Source organism: Ammospiza nelsoni, chromosome 6, assembly GCF_027579445.1.
Source record: "Ammospiza nelsoni isolate bAmmNel1 chromosome 6, bAmmNel1.pri, whole genome shotgun sequence".
Lineage (NCBI taxonomy): Eukaryota > Metazoa > Chordata > Aves > Passeriformes > Passerellidae > Ammospiza > Ammospiza nelsoni.
The window spans coordinates 64,336,782-64,353,292 of record NC_080638.1 but is presented as its reverse complement, the minus strand read 5'-3'; the positions used below and the strand labels follow the sequence as shown (position 1 = coordinate 64,353,292).

Below are 16,511 nucleotides of genomic sequence, written 5' to 3'. Positions count from 1 at the left end.
AGGAGAGCTGCAGAGGGACTGGGGACAAGGGATGGAGGGACAGGAGCCAGGGAATGGCTCCCAGTGCCAGAGGGCAGGGATGGGTGGGAGATTGGGAATTGGGAATTCCTGGCTGGGCTGGCATTGCCAGAGCAGCTGTGGCTGCCCCTGGATCCCTGGCAGTGCCCAAGGCCAGGCTGGGCACTGGGGCACCCTGGGACAGTGGGAGGTGTCCCTGCCATGGCAGGGGTGGCTCTGGGTGGGATCTGAGATCCTTTCCAACCCTTCCATGATGCTCTGGTGGAAGGGTTTGCATGGATGTGCTGTGCATCAGGTTCCTGCTATAAATATTGCTCGGCTAATTACACCCAGCTGATCTGTGACGTTCATTTACGGTGCTTAATTAACAGAGGGTTTAACACCAATACAGGTCACATCTCTTTCCTTAAATACCCGAGAGAGGCAACCTCAAAGCACAGTTTTATTGATTATTTTCTTACTGGGAGATGAAACGTAAAATCAGGCCAATCATTATTTTACTGTGAATAATGAAATAATCTGGAAATTTCTGCTCAAGTATTTCTTGGGCAGAATTTCATTCAGAGATTTGTCATGACAAAACAAGCCAGCATAAGAATCATTTGTGTGGTTTTTGGGTATTTTCTGTTAGAGAAGAAATTCATTGATGTGTGGCTTTCCTTTCCTTGTACTCATTCAGTGATTCAAAAAATTTGTATTTTATATTATTATTTATATTTTGTATAATAGCTTAACAAAGTCAATTTAAAGGCGCTTTTTTTTTAATAGATGAAGTGAAAATGATTGGCAAAAACAAAAAAAGTTTTTACATGCTCTTAAAATCTTTTAAAAGAAGAAGTTGGCCCAGTCAAAAGAAAATGAAAAAGTCAAAGAAGGCCCAGATGTGACCCCTGGAAAAGGCACATCCAGCAAAGCCTTTAATGCCCTGGGGGCTTTATTGCTACAGCAACGCCTGTGGGGCAGATGGGGGATTTACTCCCAGGGGGATCTTTGGTGCAGGATGGGAACAAATCAAGTTGTCCTTCTGCAAAATTATTCCATCTATTTTAAGCATTTTTTGCAAATTAAATTGTGCTATTTGGAAATAAGGCTGGGCAGCCTTGGAGGGGGATGATATTTGTCCAGGTTTCCCAGGGAGAGGGAAGTGCCCGTGCTTTGTTTTTCCTTAGGAGAGAAGGAGGAATGCTTCATTTTAGTGTCCAGATGGGAGGGTCACTCTGGAGCTTTCCCATTTCCAAGCTGGCAGTGGGAACTCGGAGTTTGCACAAGGAAAACAAAATAAATCCCCAAATCTTTGGGACTGACTCAGTTTTTCACCCTCTGACCCCAGATAACTTGGGAGGGACACGTCTCCTAACCCTGGGATGACCCTGGAGTTGCTGGCTCTGGAATTTTATTTAAATTTAATTAAATTTTATTCAAATTTCAGCTCTGAGATTTTATTGAAATTTATTTTATTTAATTTCAGCTATCATTTGTCATCTGGCTGGGGCTGCCTCAGGGGATCCTCTGCCAGCAGGGAAAACATTCCCAGGACACTCTGCAATCCCAGTGAACCTGAAAAGGCTTCCCAAGCCTTTGGAGTTTTAAATCAGATGTGTCTTGGGGGAAAATTTAGTGTTTTCAGCCAGCTGGACTTTTTTTCTCAGGAGACCCTGAATGGAAAGTTAAAAATGGTTCAAATAAGGCCAGTGAATGGTTTTATCTGGGTTTTTTAGGCCCTCATTGCCCATAAATTCTCTCTGATTAAAATCCTCTTCTGAGATGTGTCAAAACCTCTGATTCCAGAGAAGGTGGAAGGGTTTGGACTGGTTTTGGAGGGTGAGGTGCCAGGGAGCCCCAAAATCTCAGCTCTCCAATTCAGGTAGTTCCTTTGAGTTGCTTCTTCTGACCTTGTTGCCGAATTTTCTAAATTCAAGCATTAACTGAGACTAGGGCTGGGTTGTTTAGACCTGGAACTGCAGGTGCTGGGTGCTTTTCCTGGGGCTGGGGATGTGTTCCCAGTGAGAGCAGAGGAGTCACAGTGATTTGGGATGGTCCAACCCCAACCACTCCATGGATCCCTGCCCTCAGCTTCCAGCTCTGCCATGCCAGTGATAAACACAAAGAGAGAGGGGCAGGGCATGTTCTCACTAAATCGATTGTTAGTATGGAATCCTGGAACGGTTTGGGTTGGAGGGACCCTAAATCCCACCCAGTGCCGTGGCAGGGACACCTCCCACTGTCCCAGGCTGCTCTGCCCTGTCCAGCCTGGCCCTGGGCACTTCCACAGCTTCTCTGGGCACCCTCATTTATTTCCTGATGTTCTTGAACATTCACTCTTCAGCCTCTTTACTGATCCCATATTTGCCGGGGCTCATACCCTGAGTTTTGTAACCATCTTTCTTTTTAGGGATCTAAGGCTGTTTTTATTGGGTAGCAGAAAGCAAAACCCAAGAGAACGAGCAGATCCATCAGTAATGTGATGCCATTAGGGAGAGAATTATCTCAGTTTGGTAGAAGGAAATTGGGGTTTCTGTGTCCCTCAGGCTCCTTCCATGACCCAACTAAATAAATTGTTAAAGATCATCTCCTGTAATACACTTAAACCTCCAAAACCAAGTTTTTACAGTGCTTCTTGCCCTGCAGCGTGTTCTGGAAAGGGAGCAGTGCTGGGGCGGGGATGGATTGCAGTTCCTGGAAGGGCTGGTGAGTGAAGGCAGAGCTCAGGAGGGAGCAGGGCACGCACAGGGCACCAGGACCGTGGGCAGGGACTGTCAGTGCAGCAGGGCAGCAGGGCTGGGAAATGATGGAAACATCCAGAACAAACTCCTGGGATCACAGGGAGGTTTGGGTTGGAGAGGAGCCTAAAGCTGTTCAAGAGGGGATGGGGAGGGCTGCGAGGGTTTGGGTGAGGAGCAGCTTCTGCTTGGCCAGAGCACACAAAGGGGAATTCTGCAGGGTTTCACTCAGGCTTTACCTGTTAGAAATCCACATTGTAGCTGTCTATGGGTTTATCCTGAGTTTTCAATCAGCAGCATAACCAGGCTTTCATCAGGCAGAGGAACCTTGTTAGAAAATGTGCATCCAAAGCAGTTCACGATGAGAGAGAAGGTAATTGCATTTTTGGTACTTGATGCATTAAATTTATATACGGGGAACCAGAATGAGTATAATTACACATCTATTTACATATCAAAAAATAATTTTAAAATATATAATATTGATATAACCACATAATATTATAATTTATACTATTAATATTATATATATTATATATAATACTATATAATATTAATATAATTACATGTTATTATAATCTATACTATTACAATTCAGTAAAATAAATAATTTGATAACTTATATAGTATTGTAACTATAATATAAAATGATATTATGGTTATTATAATAACTATATAGTTATAGTTATATAGCTATATATATAGCTTTATAACTCTATAGTTATAGTTCTTATAATAATATTATCATTAGTTATAATAATATAATGTAATATGTATTATATATAATATATTATAAACAGTATTATATTATATTATATTATATTATATTATATTATATTATATTATATTATATTATATTATATTATATTATAATATTATATTGTATTATATTATAATATTATATTATCATAATATTATATATAATAATATAATATGGTATATAATATATAAAATATTATTATATTAATATATTATTATTATTATTATTATTATTATTATTATTATTATTATTATTATTATTATTATTATTATTATTATTATTATTAATTTTTTATATATATTTAGTATTAGGATTTTCATTTTCTCTTCCTATTTCCTCTGCTAAAGCATATTTTGTTTTTTAAAGGGAATCAGTGAGTGCAGGCAGGCTCATTGATTGAGTACAATAATCCCAGAGCTGTTTTCCTGCTCCTGACCTATTTTCTCAGGAGCTGGTACACCCTGCAGCTCTGGGTTAGAGGGGAGCTGGGCAGGTAATTTAAGGTTCCCCATTTGTGCACGTTCAGGCCAACCCGTGCCAATCCCAGAAGGGCCCTTTCAGTGTCCCAGCACGGGGTGGCCTGGCTGGGACAGGGTGTTTTGTGCAGGAGAAAGTGTTTGGGTGGAAGTGGGGCAGTTACACAAGCCCTGAGCCCAAAGCAGGTCACCCAGCTCTGCCCTCGATGCTAAATTTGGCTCTGGGCTGTCCCTGGCCCCAGCAGCGCTGCCAGGCTCCAGCAGGGCTGAGCTCCTCTCTCAGCACTCTGGGGTCTGGGGGGACATTCCTGGGAAATTCCTCGCTGATCCTGCTGCCTGTGCTGGGATCCCACAGTCCCAGAAAGGTTGGGTGGGAAAGGACCTCAAATCCCATCCCATCCAGCCCTGCCATGGCAGGGACACCTCCCGCTGTGCCCGGGTGCCCCAATGTCCAGCCTGGCCTTGGGCACTGCCAGGGATCCAGGGGCAGCCACAGCTGCTCTGGCAATTCCATTAGTTTGGGATTTGTGGGTTTTAGGGGTTGTGTTTGAATGGTTTTGAATCTGTAGGTATTGAGGTTGTATTTGAGTAGGTTTGAATTTGTAGGGTTTGGGCTTGTATTTGAGTGGGTTTGGGTTTGTAGGTTTTGGGGGCTGTATTTTGATTGGTTTTGGGGGTTTAGTTTGAGTTTGGGGTTTGTAGGTTTTCGGGGTTGTATTTGAGTGGGTTTGCATTTGTAGGTTTTAGGGGTTGTATTAGAGTAGTTCTGAGTTTGTAGGTTTTGAGGGTTGGATTTGGATTGGTTTTGGGGGTTTAGTTTGGGTTTGGGATTTGTAGGTTTAGGGGGTTGTACTTGGATTGGGCTTGGGGATTGTAGTTTCATTGGGGTTTGGAGGTTTTGGGGGTTGTAGTTTGATTGGGTTTGGGTTTTTAGCATTTAGGGGTTGTATTTTGATTGGGTTTGGGAGTTGGAGTTTGGAGGTTTTGAGGCTTGTAGTTTGAGTTTGGGGTTTGTAGGTTTTAGAGTTTGTAGTTTGATTGTGTTTAGGTTTGTAGGTTTTGGGAGTTTTAGTTTGATTTGGCTTGGGTTTGGAGGGTTTAGGGGTTGTAGTTTTATTTTGGGTTTGTAGGTTTTGGTGTTGTTTGAGTTTGAGTTTTGTAGGTTTTGGGGTTGTACTTTGGTTGGTTTTGGGTTGCAGGACAATATTAGACCAAGCCTGATCAGTGCTGCACTCTCACAACTGTGTGGGGTGAACAGGGACAGCACCTCCTCCTGTTTCACTCATGTTCAGTGGTTTGGCAGCTAATTAATCCTTAATCCATTTAATTTCTGTCTTGTTTGTGTAACACTGAAATGCTTGAATTGAGCCCTTGTGCAGGGGGCAGCTGCTCCTGAGATAAACCCCAACAGACCCTTATCAGCCCCGTTATTGTCACTGCAGTGCTCCTCTGCTCAGGTGACACCTGGGCACTGAACTGGAACCAGGGCTGCTGTTCCTCTTGCTTTTTACACAAAGAATTCCATGTTTTGAGTCTGTGTTCTGGCCAGGCTTGAGGTAAACAAATTATTTACAACCTGCCAGATCAAAATCATCCTAAAGCCTTCTTGTGACAATTCTTTTCCTCACTGTTTTTATTAAGCCTTCTCCTAAGGCAGCTTTAGTTAAAATATCCAGACTTGGAGTTTTTTTTTTGATATCTTTACGAATGGATGGTTTAAGCATCAGCATCTGTGTGAAATTGGTGTTGAAATGATGATGATGATGATGATGATGATGATGATTAATGACACAATCTGTTAATAGTGCACAGTTTGCTTTGCCTGCTGCAGGATCCCCAACCCTGTCAGGGATCAGTCTTCAAATTCCTGCAAGGTGGCTTTGGATCTTGCTTCCAGAAATATCTTCAGACAAGCCAATCTCTAATTATAAAGTCATTTTTCTCACCCTCTCTAAAGGTACCTCGTGTAATTTCAGTGATTGAGGAATCCAGGGATTCATCTGCCTGAACTGCCAAAAAATAATTGTTCAGATCCTCCATGTCCAGGTCCACTGTGCATGTTTAACAGAGCTGGTTGCCTTTTGAACAGCAGATTTATATTATGAAAAGTTGATTCAGAGTCTGTGGGAAGTTCTGCAGGAGAACAAAACCCTCATCCCTGTTGGGAACAGGCTGTGAGCAGCCCTGGGTGTGCCTCTGGTAACCTGTGCCCTGTGTCCCCAGGGAGACTGCAGCTATGAGCAGGAGCTCCAGCCTCACCTCAGGATGGAAGATGTGAACATTCCAGGGAACAAAAGGAGAGGTCGCTGCTCCAGGAAAGACCTGGCAAAATCCAAACCCAAACCATTCCCTCCTGATGCAGGTGATGATGGGAGTGACTTCTTTGCCACCTTTAAAAGAACCAAAGCCAAGGCTCCCAGAAGAGCCCCTGGGCTCAGTGAGGAAGTGCCTGTGGTGCCTCAGGATCCTCCTGCCCCTCCCTCAGGAACAAGGCTTGCTGTGCCTGGCCCCTCTCACCCCGGCAGTGACAAGGACGAGGGGATGGAGGTGACATTTGATTTAAAGGCATTTATTGACCTGTGTGACAACAGTGACAGCTCTGAAGGCCCTGCCAGTCCAGCAGCAGAGGAGAACAGCCCTGCAGGTGAGGCCCGTGGGGCCCTGGGGAGGTTCCACAGGGACTCAGGGTACGAGACCTCCCCTGTGACCTCAGACCTGTTTTATCTCCCTGAATCCTGCAGGGATTCCTTCACCCTCCCAGGGCCACCCCAGGAGCCCCCGGGGCTGGAACAAACATTTTCCCAGGTGCAAAGGCTTTTGTCACAGTCCCCTCCCTCTGGGGATGAACTGGAGGGTTTGGAGAGCCTGATGAGAGAGGAGGGAACAAGATCTCCTTCCCCAGAAGTTCTCCCTGATTCTCACTCAGAGGCACTGCAGGACAGAGTCTCCCCCACATCCCCAAAACCTGATCCTTCCCTGCTGCTCCTGGAGAATCCCAAAGCGACAGTTCCAAGGGAACTCTGTGCCTCAAGAAGTCCCCATTCGTCCAAAACTGTGTCATCTGCCAAGGCTGCTGCTGTTGAAGAGGAGCAGCTCTGGAATGACAGCTTTGATGGCCTGTTTGACAATGAGGAATTCCCTGAAATCCCAAACAACGCTCCCAGCAGGGGCCAGCCCCTGGCAAACGGCCCTGCAAAGGAGCCTTTCCTTCCCAAGGACACAGCAGAGGCTGCCCTTGAAGTTCCTGGTGAGGAGCAGAGTCTGCATTTGTTTGAGGATGAGGCTGGTGAGGACACGGGCGAGCGCAGCCCCGTGAGCACTGAGCCTGCAGCCAGGGCAGGTCCAGCTGGGGCAGAGGGGGAGCCAGGCAGGGAATTGGCCCGTGTGAGCCCCACCCAGCCCTGCAGGGAACCCATGGGGACATCAGCAGTGGCCCTGGAGAAGGATGATCCCTACGACTGCTCCCAGGACCTGTTCTCTGTCACCTTCGACCTGGGCTTCTCCCTCGAGGACAGCGGGGACGAGAGCCCTGAGGAGAGCAGGAGTGCTGGTGACCCCACACTGAACAGAGCCCTGGGGAGTGCCAGAACACCCCTGAGTGATGGCTGCAGGCTGGAAACCTCCCCAGGGTGGGACTGCAGGAGGCTGGAGAGCAGGGACATGTCCACACCGTTGTCACACCAGAGCAGGGACAGCAATGGCAGGGAAGGGGCCGAGGGTGCTCCTGCTGCAGGGGCTGTGCTCGAGTCAGGAGGCAGCAGGAGGGGAAGGGAACCCCCTGAACCTTTGCCTTCAGCACTTCTGACCCCAACGAGCAGGAAGGGTGTGAATATCAAAGCTGTCAAAAGAATTTCTATGGAAGTCTTCTCGACTGCCAGGGAGCAAATTCCAGAGGTGCCTCCTGTAGATCAAGTCAAAGAGAGCCCATGGAGGCAGAACTTTGGGAGATCAGCCTTGGATTCCCCTCCAGGAAGGACAGAAAGCCTGGAGAACACCAAACTCCATGGATCCCATGCTGCAGGTAGGAATTTGGTGGGACAGGAGTCAGACCTTCGTGGTTTGGAAACAGGATCCAGGATCTTTTGGATCCTCACTTTGGTTTTATGGCTGAGGTGGGAGGGTTGGAAGGAAGAGGAGTAATGGCTGAGATGCTGAAGTTGGGTCAACGAGGGGACATTCCCTGGCTCCTGTCCCTCCATGCCTTGTCCCCAGTCCCTCTGCAGCTCTCCTGGAGCCCCTTCAGGCCCTGCCAGGGGCTCTGAGCTCTCCCTGGAGCCTTCTCCTCTCCAGGTGAGCACCCCCAGCTCTCCCAGGCTGGCTCCAGCCCTGGGGCAGCTCTGTGCCCTCTGTGGCAGGGACATTTGCAGCCCCAGTCACTGCTGTCACAGGGATTTGTGCCACAAAGTGCTGCCACAACTCTGGCTCTTGCTCAACTTTTAATGGCTTCTTCTCTTGGTGTCCTGCTTTCTCTTCCCTTTTCCTGCCTCTGCTGCCTGGGGAAATCACTTCCCCCCCAGGGCTCTCCAGGGAAGCAGGATTTATTGTCCATCCCAGCTGGAGATTATCTCTTTTGATTAACAAGGCTGAAGAGAACAATATTTGCCCTGTAGATCAATAAATAATCTCCTTTGGAGGTGCTTTTCTGAGAGAGGTAGGGTTTGATTGCTCAGCTCTAACAAAATTGTGTTGGGAACTGTGCAATTCTGGTGAATGTTGTTTATTCTGTTTTCTGCAGGACCCAGCAGTGACAGCGAGGAAGAGATTGTTTTCCAGAGGAAAAAAAGGATAAAAAATAACATTTTGAAGTCTCCTGATGTGAGTTTTAGAGGAAAAAATAGACAAGAGAAGCAAAATGGCAATGTAAGCAGCCAAACACAAACTCTGTGTGCACTGATGTTGATGTTGTTCCCACAGGGGATGGATGAGAGCGACCTGGAGTCTCCAGCTCGGGTCACCAGGAAACGCCGGCGCCCTCCCAACGTGGTCAGCAAAGAATGGGGAGAAATAATGGGAACCCACTCCTGCTTCCCTTCTGTTCCCTCCCAGGGTCTCCACACTTCACAGGATCCCACAGTGGATTGGGTCGGAGGGGCCTCAAAGCCCACCCAGTGCCAGCCCTGCCGTGGCAGGGACACCTCCCACTGTGCCAGTGTCCAGCCTGGCCTGGGACACTGCCAGGATTGGGGCTTTGGTGACTCTGGAGTTGTTGTTTGACAGCCAGGAAGGGTGAAATAACCTGCCTGCCACAGAGCTTTGAACAAAAAAAAGCAAATTCATGGCACATTTGAGCTGATTTTTCATCCAAATCCCATTTTCCTGGCCTGTTATTGGAGGTGTCCCTGCCCATGGCTCTGGAGCAGCTTTAATGTCCCTTCCCACCCAGCCAGGCTGGGGTTCAGTGACTCCTGGGATGGTCCCTTGCTCACTCTGTGTGTTCCCTTTGCAGTCAGACACCTCCAGTGAGGACAGTGGAGATTTCCAGAGGGGCAGGAGCAGCTCCAGGGCCAGGCCCCGGCCAGGAGGAGCCAAACGTGCCAGGAGCTGTGGGACAGCCAAGGTGGGTGGCACTGTGTCCCCCCAGGGACACGGAGCTCAGCTTTGCAGCAGCTGGAATTTGGGAATGCTGGGGAGAGGGCCTGGGGGCAGAGGGGACTGCAGGGCTGGGTGACAGCTGTGACACCAGAGAACAGCTCAGAGGGCAGCTCGAGGGATACCCTGAGAGGAGTCAGGGTCCTGTCCAGAAAGGAAAAAAAAAAGTAATAATATTCCAAATTATAGTAAAAATAATATAATATAATATAATATAATATCATATCATATCATATTATATTATATGATATGATATGATATGATATTATATTATATTATATTATATTATATTATATTATATTATATTATATTATATTATATTATATTATATTATATTATATTATATTTTGTGTATTTGTTATAGTATATTATAGTATAGTATATTTAGTATAGTATAGTATATTTATTATGGTATATTCATTATATATATTATATTTCTTATATTTTATTATATTGTATTCATTATATTTTATTATATTCCCTGTGAACCCCTTCCAGATCAGGGTATTCTGGGATTGTATGTTATACTATAATAATATATAATATTTAAATATTTTTAACAAAATAAAATAACAAATTATTATTGATGATAATGATAATGATAATAATAATAATTTTATAACAGCGATAACTACAATAAAATTTTGTTGCTATCATCATCATCAGGATTGGGCTGCTTGCTCACATGAATGATCCCCACTAATGGCCTCAGCCCTGGACGTTTAAGGCAGCAATGGTCCCTCAATCCCAAGTGTTAAATCTCAGCTCAATGTTTAACACTTCAGCAGGAATGGAGGCAGGAGGGGAGGCAGCACCAGACTTCCTGAAACTAAAAAGCTCTCAAATATTTATGACTGTGGTTTCACTGGGCAGAAATTGCCATAATCAGGGCTCCAGGGCACAATATGTTGGACACTTTAAAATTTTTTAACAATAATCTTCATTATTAAGACTTCTCTTATGGTATCTGTTACATGGCAAACAAACCATGCTCTTGGAGCCATGGAGATACATAATATTTTTGAGGCTAATTTGATGTTTTACTTTAGTACTTTATAGCTGAAATTACAGGAGAAAAATGAACTTAATGTAAAATATCTCGGGCAAAACACCTTCCTGAATTAATTTTGGTTTCTGTGTACGACCTTGGGAGTGTTTTGTTGCCTGGTTTTGATGGAATTTAGGATCAAGTCTCCTGCACTGCACTCACAAGGGAAGTGTCGCACCTTCCCTGGACTGAGCTGCACCATCTGAGGGATTCATTGTTTGTTGAGTCCTAAATCCTGAGCAGAAAAGGGCAAACCAGGGTGGGGTCTGTGTCTGAAATTCCTGCTGCACTTGAGTTTGGAGGAATCCCAAATCCAACTGGATTTTTGAAAGCACAGGAAATGAGTAAAACTGGATTTCTAAGTTGCAGAGTGACCCACTGTGTGTGCTGGGCACTCTAAGCTGGGCGCTGTGCCCGTGCCATTCCCTGCCCCAGCAGCGTCCCCTTCCCGAGGTGGAGCCCTGGGGTGGCTCGGGCAGAGCTCCCGGGGCAGTGCTGGCTGATGGGGCAGCTGTCATTGCCCTGCTGGCGTGTGCAGGCTGCAGGCAGGCAGTTCCTGGAGGAGGAGGCCGAGCTGTCCCTGCTGGATGCTGAGGGGATCTCCTCGGATGAGAGCGACGGCGCCGGGGAGGAGCTCAGCCCGTCCCTGGCCCAGTTCCTCGATGATGAAGGGGAACCCACACAGGCCCTCAACGGTGAGTGGGGAGCTCCCAGAGCATCCCTGGCGTGGGACACAGGAGCTGTGACCTCCTCACCCGGGCTCAGGAGCTGCTCCTGCCACAGCATCCGGGGCTCTGCCAGCCTGGAAACCTCCTGCATCCTGAGGGAGCAGCTGGGCTGGGCCAGGGGAGGTTTGGGATGGATTTCAGGGAAAGGTTCTCCCCCAGAGGGTGCTGGCACTGCCCAGGCTGCCCAGGGAATGGGCACAGCCTGAGGCTGCCAGAGCTCCAGGGGGGTTTGGACAGCGCTGCCAGGGATGCCCAGGCTGGGGTTGTTGGGGGTCTGGGCAGGGATGGGGCTGGGATGATCCCTGTGGGCCCCTCCAGCTGAGGATATTCTGGGATGGAATGGCAGCTTTCATGACACAGGCTGGGTACACTTGGAATTCAATAATGGTTTGGGTGGGAAGGGACATTGAAAACCTTCCAGTGCCACCCTGCCATGGCAGGGACACCTCCCACTGTCCCAGGGTGCCCCAGTGTCCAGCCTGGCCTTGGGCACTGCCAGGGATCCAGGGGCAGCCACAGCTGCTCTGGGAAGTCCATCCCAGTATCTGGGAATTCCTTCCCAATCCCTGCCCTCCTTCATCCGTAATCCTGGGCTTTGGGATTTCTAGAGAAGGCTGGAGATTGTTGCTTTGGGAAATGCAGGCTTTTGGGAAACCATGAAGGAACACGGAGAGCACAGTGTCACAGTGTGAAGTGAGCATTGTCTCAGCACTAACCCTGCGTTCCTGTGTCCCCTGTGCGCTGCAGACAGCGAGATGAGGGCAGTGTACCTGAGCTCCGTGCGCAGCCCCGCCCTCGGCAGCCGCTACAAGATGGTGCACAGGCCCTTCAACCCCTCGGCCATCTTCTCCCAGGTGGGGAGCTGTTGTCTTCTATATCACAACAGCTCTATTTTCATTATATGTTGTCCTATATATCAAGAGTTCTCTTATCATTGTAGTGCAAGGATTCCACAGCCTCAGAGTTTCATACCTCCTCGATGCTTTCTCATAGGCAGCTCCTCTAAGCACTGACGGTTCTTGCAGCAGCCCTCTGACTTCTCTGAGTCCAGTTTCCATCGGTCCACTCTTTTATATCACTGTTCTTATTGGTTACAGGTGCTGCTTGTTATCATCCAGCTGGCTCCTAATCTTTAGTAATAGGGCCCAGCTGCAGCTCGTTGGGGGATAAGATCACATTCTACATTGCCCATACTGTGTCCCCCTACAGGAAGTCAGGGGCTCCTCTCCCTGGGGACCTCCCTTGTGGGACCCACAGGGAGGTTCTTGGCCTGCTCTGCAGAGCAGTTGCAGCCTTTTCTTGGTAAATTACAAGTTCCTACACAGAACTCAGGCTGGAGAAAGGAAGGATCCAAGAAAACCTCAGAGCCCCTGGCAGGGCCTGAAGGGGCTCCAGGAGAGCTGCAGAGGGACTGGGGACAAGGGATGGAGGGACAGGAGCCAGGGAATGGCTCCCAGTGCCAGAGGGCAGGGATGGGTGGGAGATTGGGAATTGGGAATTCCTGGCTGGGCTGGGATTGCCAGAGCAGCTGTGGCTGCCCCTGGATCCCTGGCAGTGCCCGAGGCCAGGCTGGGCACTGGGGCACCCTGGGACAGTGGGAGGTGTCCCTGCCATGGCAGGGGTGGGATGGGATGTGATTGAAGCCCCTCAGCCCCAGTATTTGTGTGGGGAGGGCTGGATAAGCCAAGGGCCCTCCTGCTGAGGAGCAGCAGAACCACTGCAGCTTTCCTGGCTCTGTTTCCCCCAGATCCCTGAGCAAGACGTGACCTATGCTGAGGACAGTTTCTGCGTGGGGGATGAGGAGGAGGAGGCTCCCAGCGGCTGCAGTGAGGAGGAAGAGTGTGTGGATTTTGCTCTGCTCACCAGGGAGGGCAGCAGCAGCAGCAGGCAGCAGTACCTGACCCGCAGGAGGAGGCTGAGCCAGGCCCGGCGGGCAGGGAACGCTCCTGCCCCAGGGCAGAAGAAGAAACCTTCCAGAATCATTGTCCTGAGTGACTCCAGCGAGGAGGAGACGGGAGCCAGCAGGGAGAGGCCCCTGGAAGCAGGGCAGCTCCCCAAGGCTCTGCCCAAAGCCCCCTCTGCGCAGCACAGGAGTGGGGCTGGGGGGCAGGACACTGAGAGGCTGCTGGGCCCGGAAGGTTCCGTGCCTGGGGTGCTGGATCCACCCCCAGAGCGGCCAGGCAGGAGCACATCCATCCCCCCAGCTGGCTCTGGCTGCAGGAACACGGATCTGCAGGCTGCTGCTGAGGTCAGTGCCCAGGAAAGCAGGGAGCTTCCTTGTGGGAGAGAATTCCTGCGCAGCAGCAGGACTCAGGAATCATGGAATGGTTTGGGTTGGGAGGGACCTAAAACCCTTCCCATTGCACCCCTGCCATGGCAGGGACACCTTCCATAGAGCAGGTTGTTCCAGCCTGGCCTTGCACATTTCCAGCACCATCTCCCTTTCCTTGCTGCTAGAAGCTTTGTACTCCCAGGGTAACCTGGAGTATTTCAGGAGTGAATAAATTAAAACTGGGCTTAGATTCTCCCTTGATCAAGGAGGATGGTGGAACAGCAGTGTGCACTGATTCTTTGGGTTTGTATAGAAAATCCTGGTTCACTGTCTGAACTCAGGGCTTTCAGCACCTCCCTGAGGTTGAGTTCCTGATCTCTCACACTTCCCAGCCTGATTTCTGATTTACAGGATCCAGGTTTTGTTGAACTTCTCAGTGAAAGCTGCTGCTTTTGTCGTCCAAACTCTGGGATAATCAGCTCAGCTCAGTGGGGAGACAGATACAGGGATTAAAGTGTCAATAATCTGAAAGTGTTGATACTGCAAAACATCCTTTCATTGATTTGATGTAAAACCCTCACAATCTGTGATTTTCAACACTCACAGGTGTCCAGCTCTTTGAAGACCAACGGGAGCAGCTCAGGCTCGGCGTGTCCTGCTGTCCCAAACCCTTCCTCAGCCAGGGCTCGGATTTCCAGCGTTCCCTGTGGGCACAGCCCCTCCCCGGCCGGGATATCCCGTGTTCCAGGGGAGCACAGCCCCTCCCTGGCTGGGATATCCCGTGTTCCAGGGGAGCACAGCCCCTCCCCGGCCGGGATATCCCGTGTTCCAGGGGAGCACAGCCCCTCCCCGGCCGGGATATCCCGTGTTCCAGGGGAGCACAGCCCCTCCCTGGCTGGGATATCCCGTGTTCCAGGGGAGCACAGCCCCTCCCCGGCCGGGATATCCCGTGTTCCAGGGGAGCACAGCCCCTCCCCGGCTGGGATCCCCCGTGTTCCAGGGGAGCACAGCCCCTCGCTGGCCGGGATATCCCGTGTTCCAGGGGAGCACAGCCCCTCGCTGTGCATCCTGGCCGACAGCCGCGAGATGTGCTCGGGGCCGGAGGTGCTGTCGTGCCTGCGGGCCGGGCACGGGCTCCGGGTGCAGGTTTGCTCCCTGGGCAGCAGCGATTACATCGTCAGCAACCGCCTGGCCGTGGACAGGGTGCTGCAGTCGGAGCTGCAGAGCCCCGGGAACAGGAACAAACTGAGCCAGAGGCTGCAGCGCCTGCAGGGCATCTTCGAGAGGATCTGTGTGATTGTGGAGACAGACAGGGTCAGGCCAGGTGGGTGCTGCCGGAACGCCCTGCCCCGAGGGACACGGGGAATGGCTGCCAGTGCCAGAGGGCAGGGATGGGTGGGAGATTGGGAATTGGGAATTCCTGGCTGGGAGGCTGGGGAGGGGCTGGGCTGGAATTCCCAGGGAAGCTGTGGCTGCCCCGGGAACCCTGGCTAGGTTGGACATTGGAGCAGCCTGGGACAGTGGGAGGTGTCCCTGCCATGACAGTGCTGGGATGGGATGGGATGGGATGGGATTTAATGTGCCCCCCAACCCAAACCATCCTGGGATTCCATGTCAGGAGCAAGCACAATTTTATCCATGCACAGACATTTGTTTTAATCCAAAAATCCAAACCCTGCAATGAAATGATTCCACTGGACAATAACAGGTCTTGCTTTCCTGTGCTTCCACTCCTCAGGAGAGACGTCCCGGTGTTTCCAGAGGACTCAGCACTACGATGGAGCGCTCTCAGCCTTGGTGCAGGCTGGAATAAGGATCCTCTTCAGCTCCTGCCAGGAGCAAACTGCAGCTTTGCTGAAGGAGCTGGCTCTGCTGGAGCACAGGAAGGACGCTGCCATCCAGGTGCCAACGGAGCCGGAGGGGCACGGCCGGGACCTCCTCAACTTCTACCTGAGCATTCCCAACCTCAACTACGGAGCTGCCCTCAACCTCTGCCACTCCTTCGGCTCCATCACAGCCGTGGCCAACAGGTAAGGGCAGCACAGGGCCTGGCAGGGGCTCCCGGGCCCAGCCTTGCACTCCTTCTCCTCCCCTGGAGGCAGGGAGAGCCTTCCTGCACCTTTCCTGCCGGGATAGCTGCTCAGGGCATCCCTTCCTGCACCTTTCCTGCCGGGATCACTGCTCAGGGCATCCCTTCCTGCACCTTTCCTGCCGGGATCATTGCTCAGGGCATCCCTTCCTGCACCTTTCCTGCCGGGATCATTGCTCAGGGCATCCCTTCCTGCACCTTTCCTGCCAGGATCATTGCTCAGGGCATCCCTTCCTGCACCTTTCCTGCCGGGATAGCTGCTCAGGGCATCCCTTCCTGCTGGGATCACTGCTCAGGGAGAGCTTTCTGGCTCCTTTCCTGCCGGGATAGCTGCTCAGGAAGAGCCTTTCCCACCCTCTCCCAGGAGCTTTCCTGTCCCATCTCAGCTCTTCACACATTCCTGTCTCTCCCGCTGAGCAGCCCAGGGCCCTGACACGGGCTCTGCTTCCCCCCTCCCTCCTGCTGCCCCTCGCTCTCTTTTCCTCTGGCATTCCCTGTTTTCACTGCTCAGGTGTGCTGCTCACCCTCGGGCACCCGTGCAGAGGTGACAGCAGCAGCTCCGGGTGCTGCCGCATCCCGGGCACTGCATGCCCGGCTCTCGGTGCGGCCCCATCCCGGGCCCTGCATGCCCGGCTCTCGGTGCCGCCCCATCCCGGGCACTGCATGCCCGGCTCCCGGTGCCGCCGCATCCCGGGCACTGCATGCCCGGCTCTCGGTGCCGCCCCATCCCGGGCCCTGCATGCCCGGCTCTCGGTGCGGCCCCATCCCGGGCACTGCATGCCCGGCTCTCGGTGCGGCCCCATCCCGGCTC

The 16,511-nt window shown here is 50.6% G+C and overlaps 1 protein-coding gene across 1 annotated transcript in view; it reads left to right on the top strand.

Annotated features, from left to right (window-relative positions):
* The window catches only part of FANCM (FA complementation group M), a 58,931-nt gene that overhangs the window by 41,809 nt on the left and 611 nt on the right, over positions 1-16,511 (top strand). Inside the window, exons 14-22 of the mRNA XM_059474430.1 lie at positions 6,198-7,995; positions 8,710-8,789; positions 8,889-8,957; positions 9,421-9,531; positions 11,150-11,306; positions 12,087-12,193; positions 13,087-13,587; positions 14,218-14,935; positions 15,350-15,641. Of these exons, the coding sequence (XP_059330413.1) occupies positions 6,198-7,995; positions 8,710-8,789; positions 8,889-8,957; positions 9,421-9,531; positions 11,150-11,306; positions 12,087-12,193; positions 13,087-13,587; positions 14,218-14,935; positions 15,350-15,641 (3,833 nt within the window). The remainder of the gene's footprint in view (positions 1-6,197; positions 7,996-8,709; positions 8,790-8,888; positions 8,958-9,420; positions 9,532-11,149; positions 11,307-12,086; positions 12,194-13,086; positions 13,588-14,217; positions 14,936-15,349; positions 15,642-16,511) is intronic.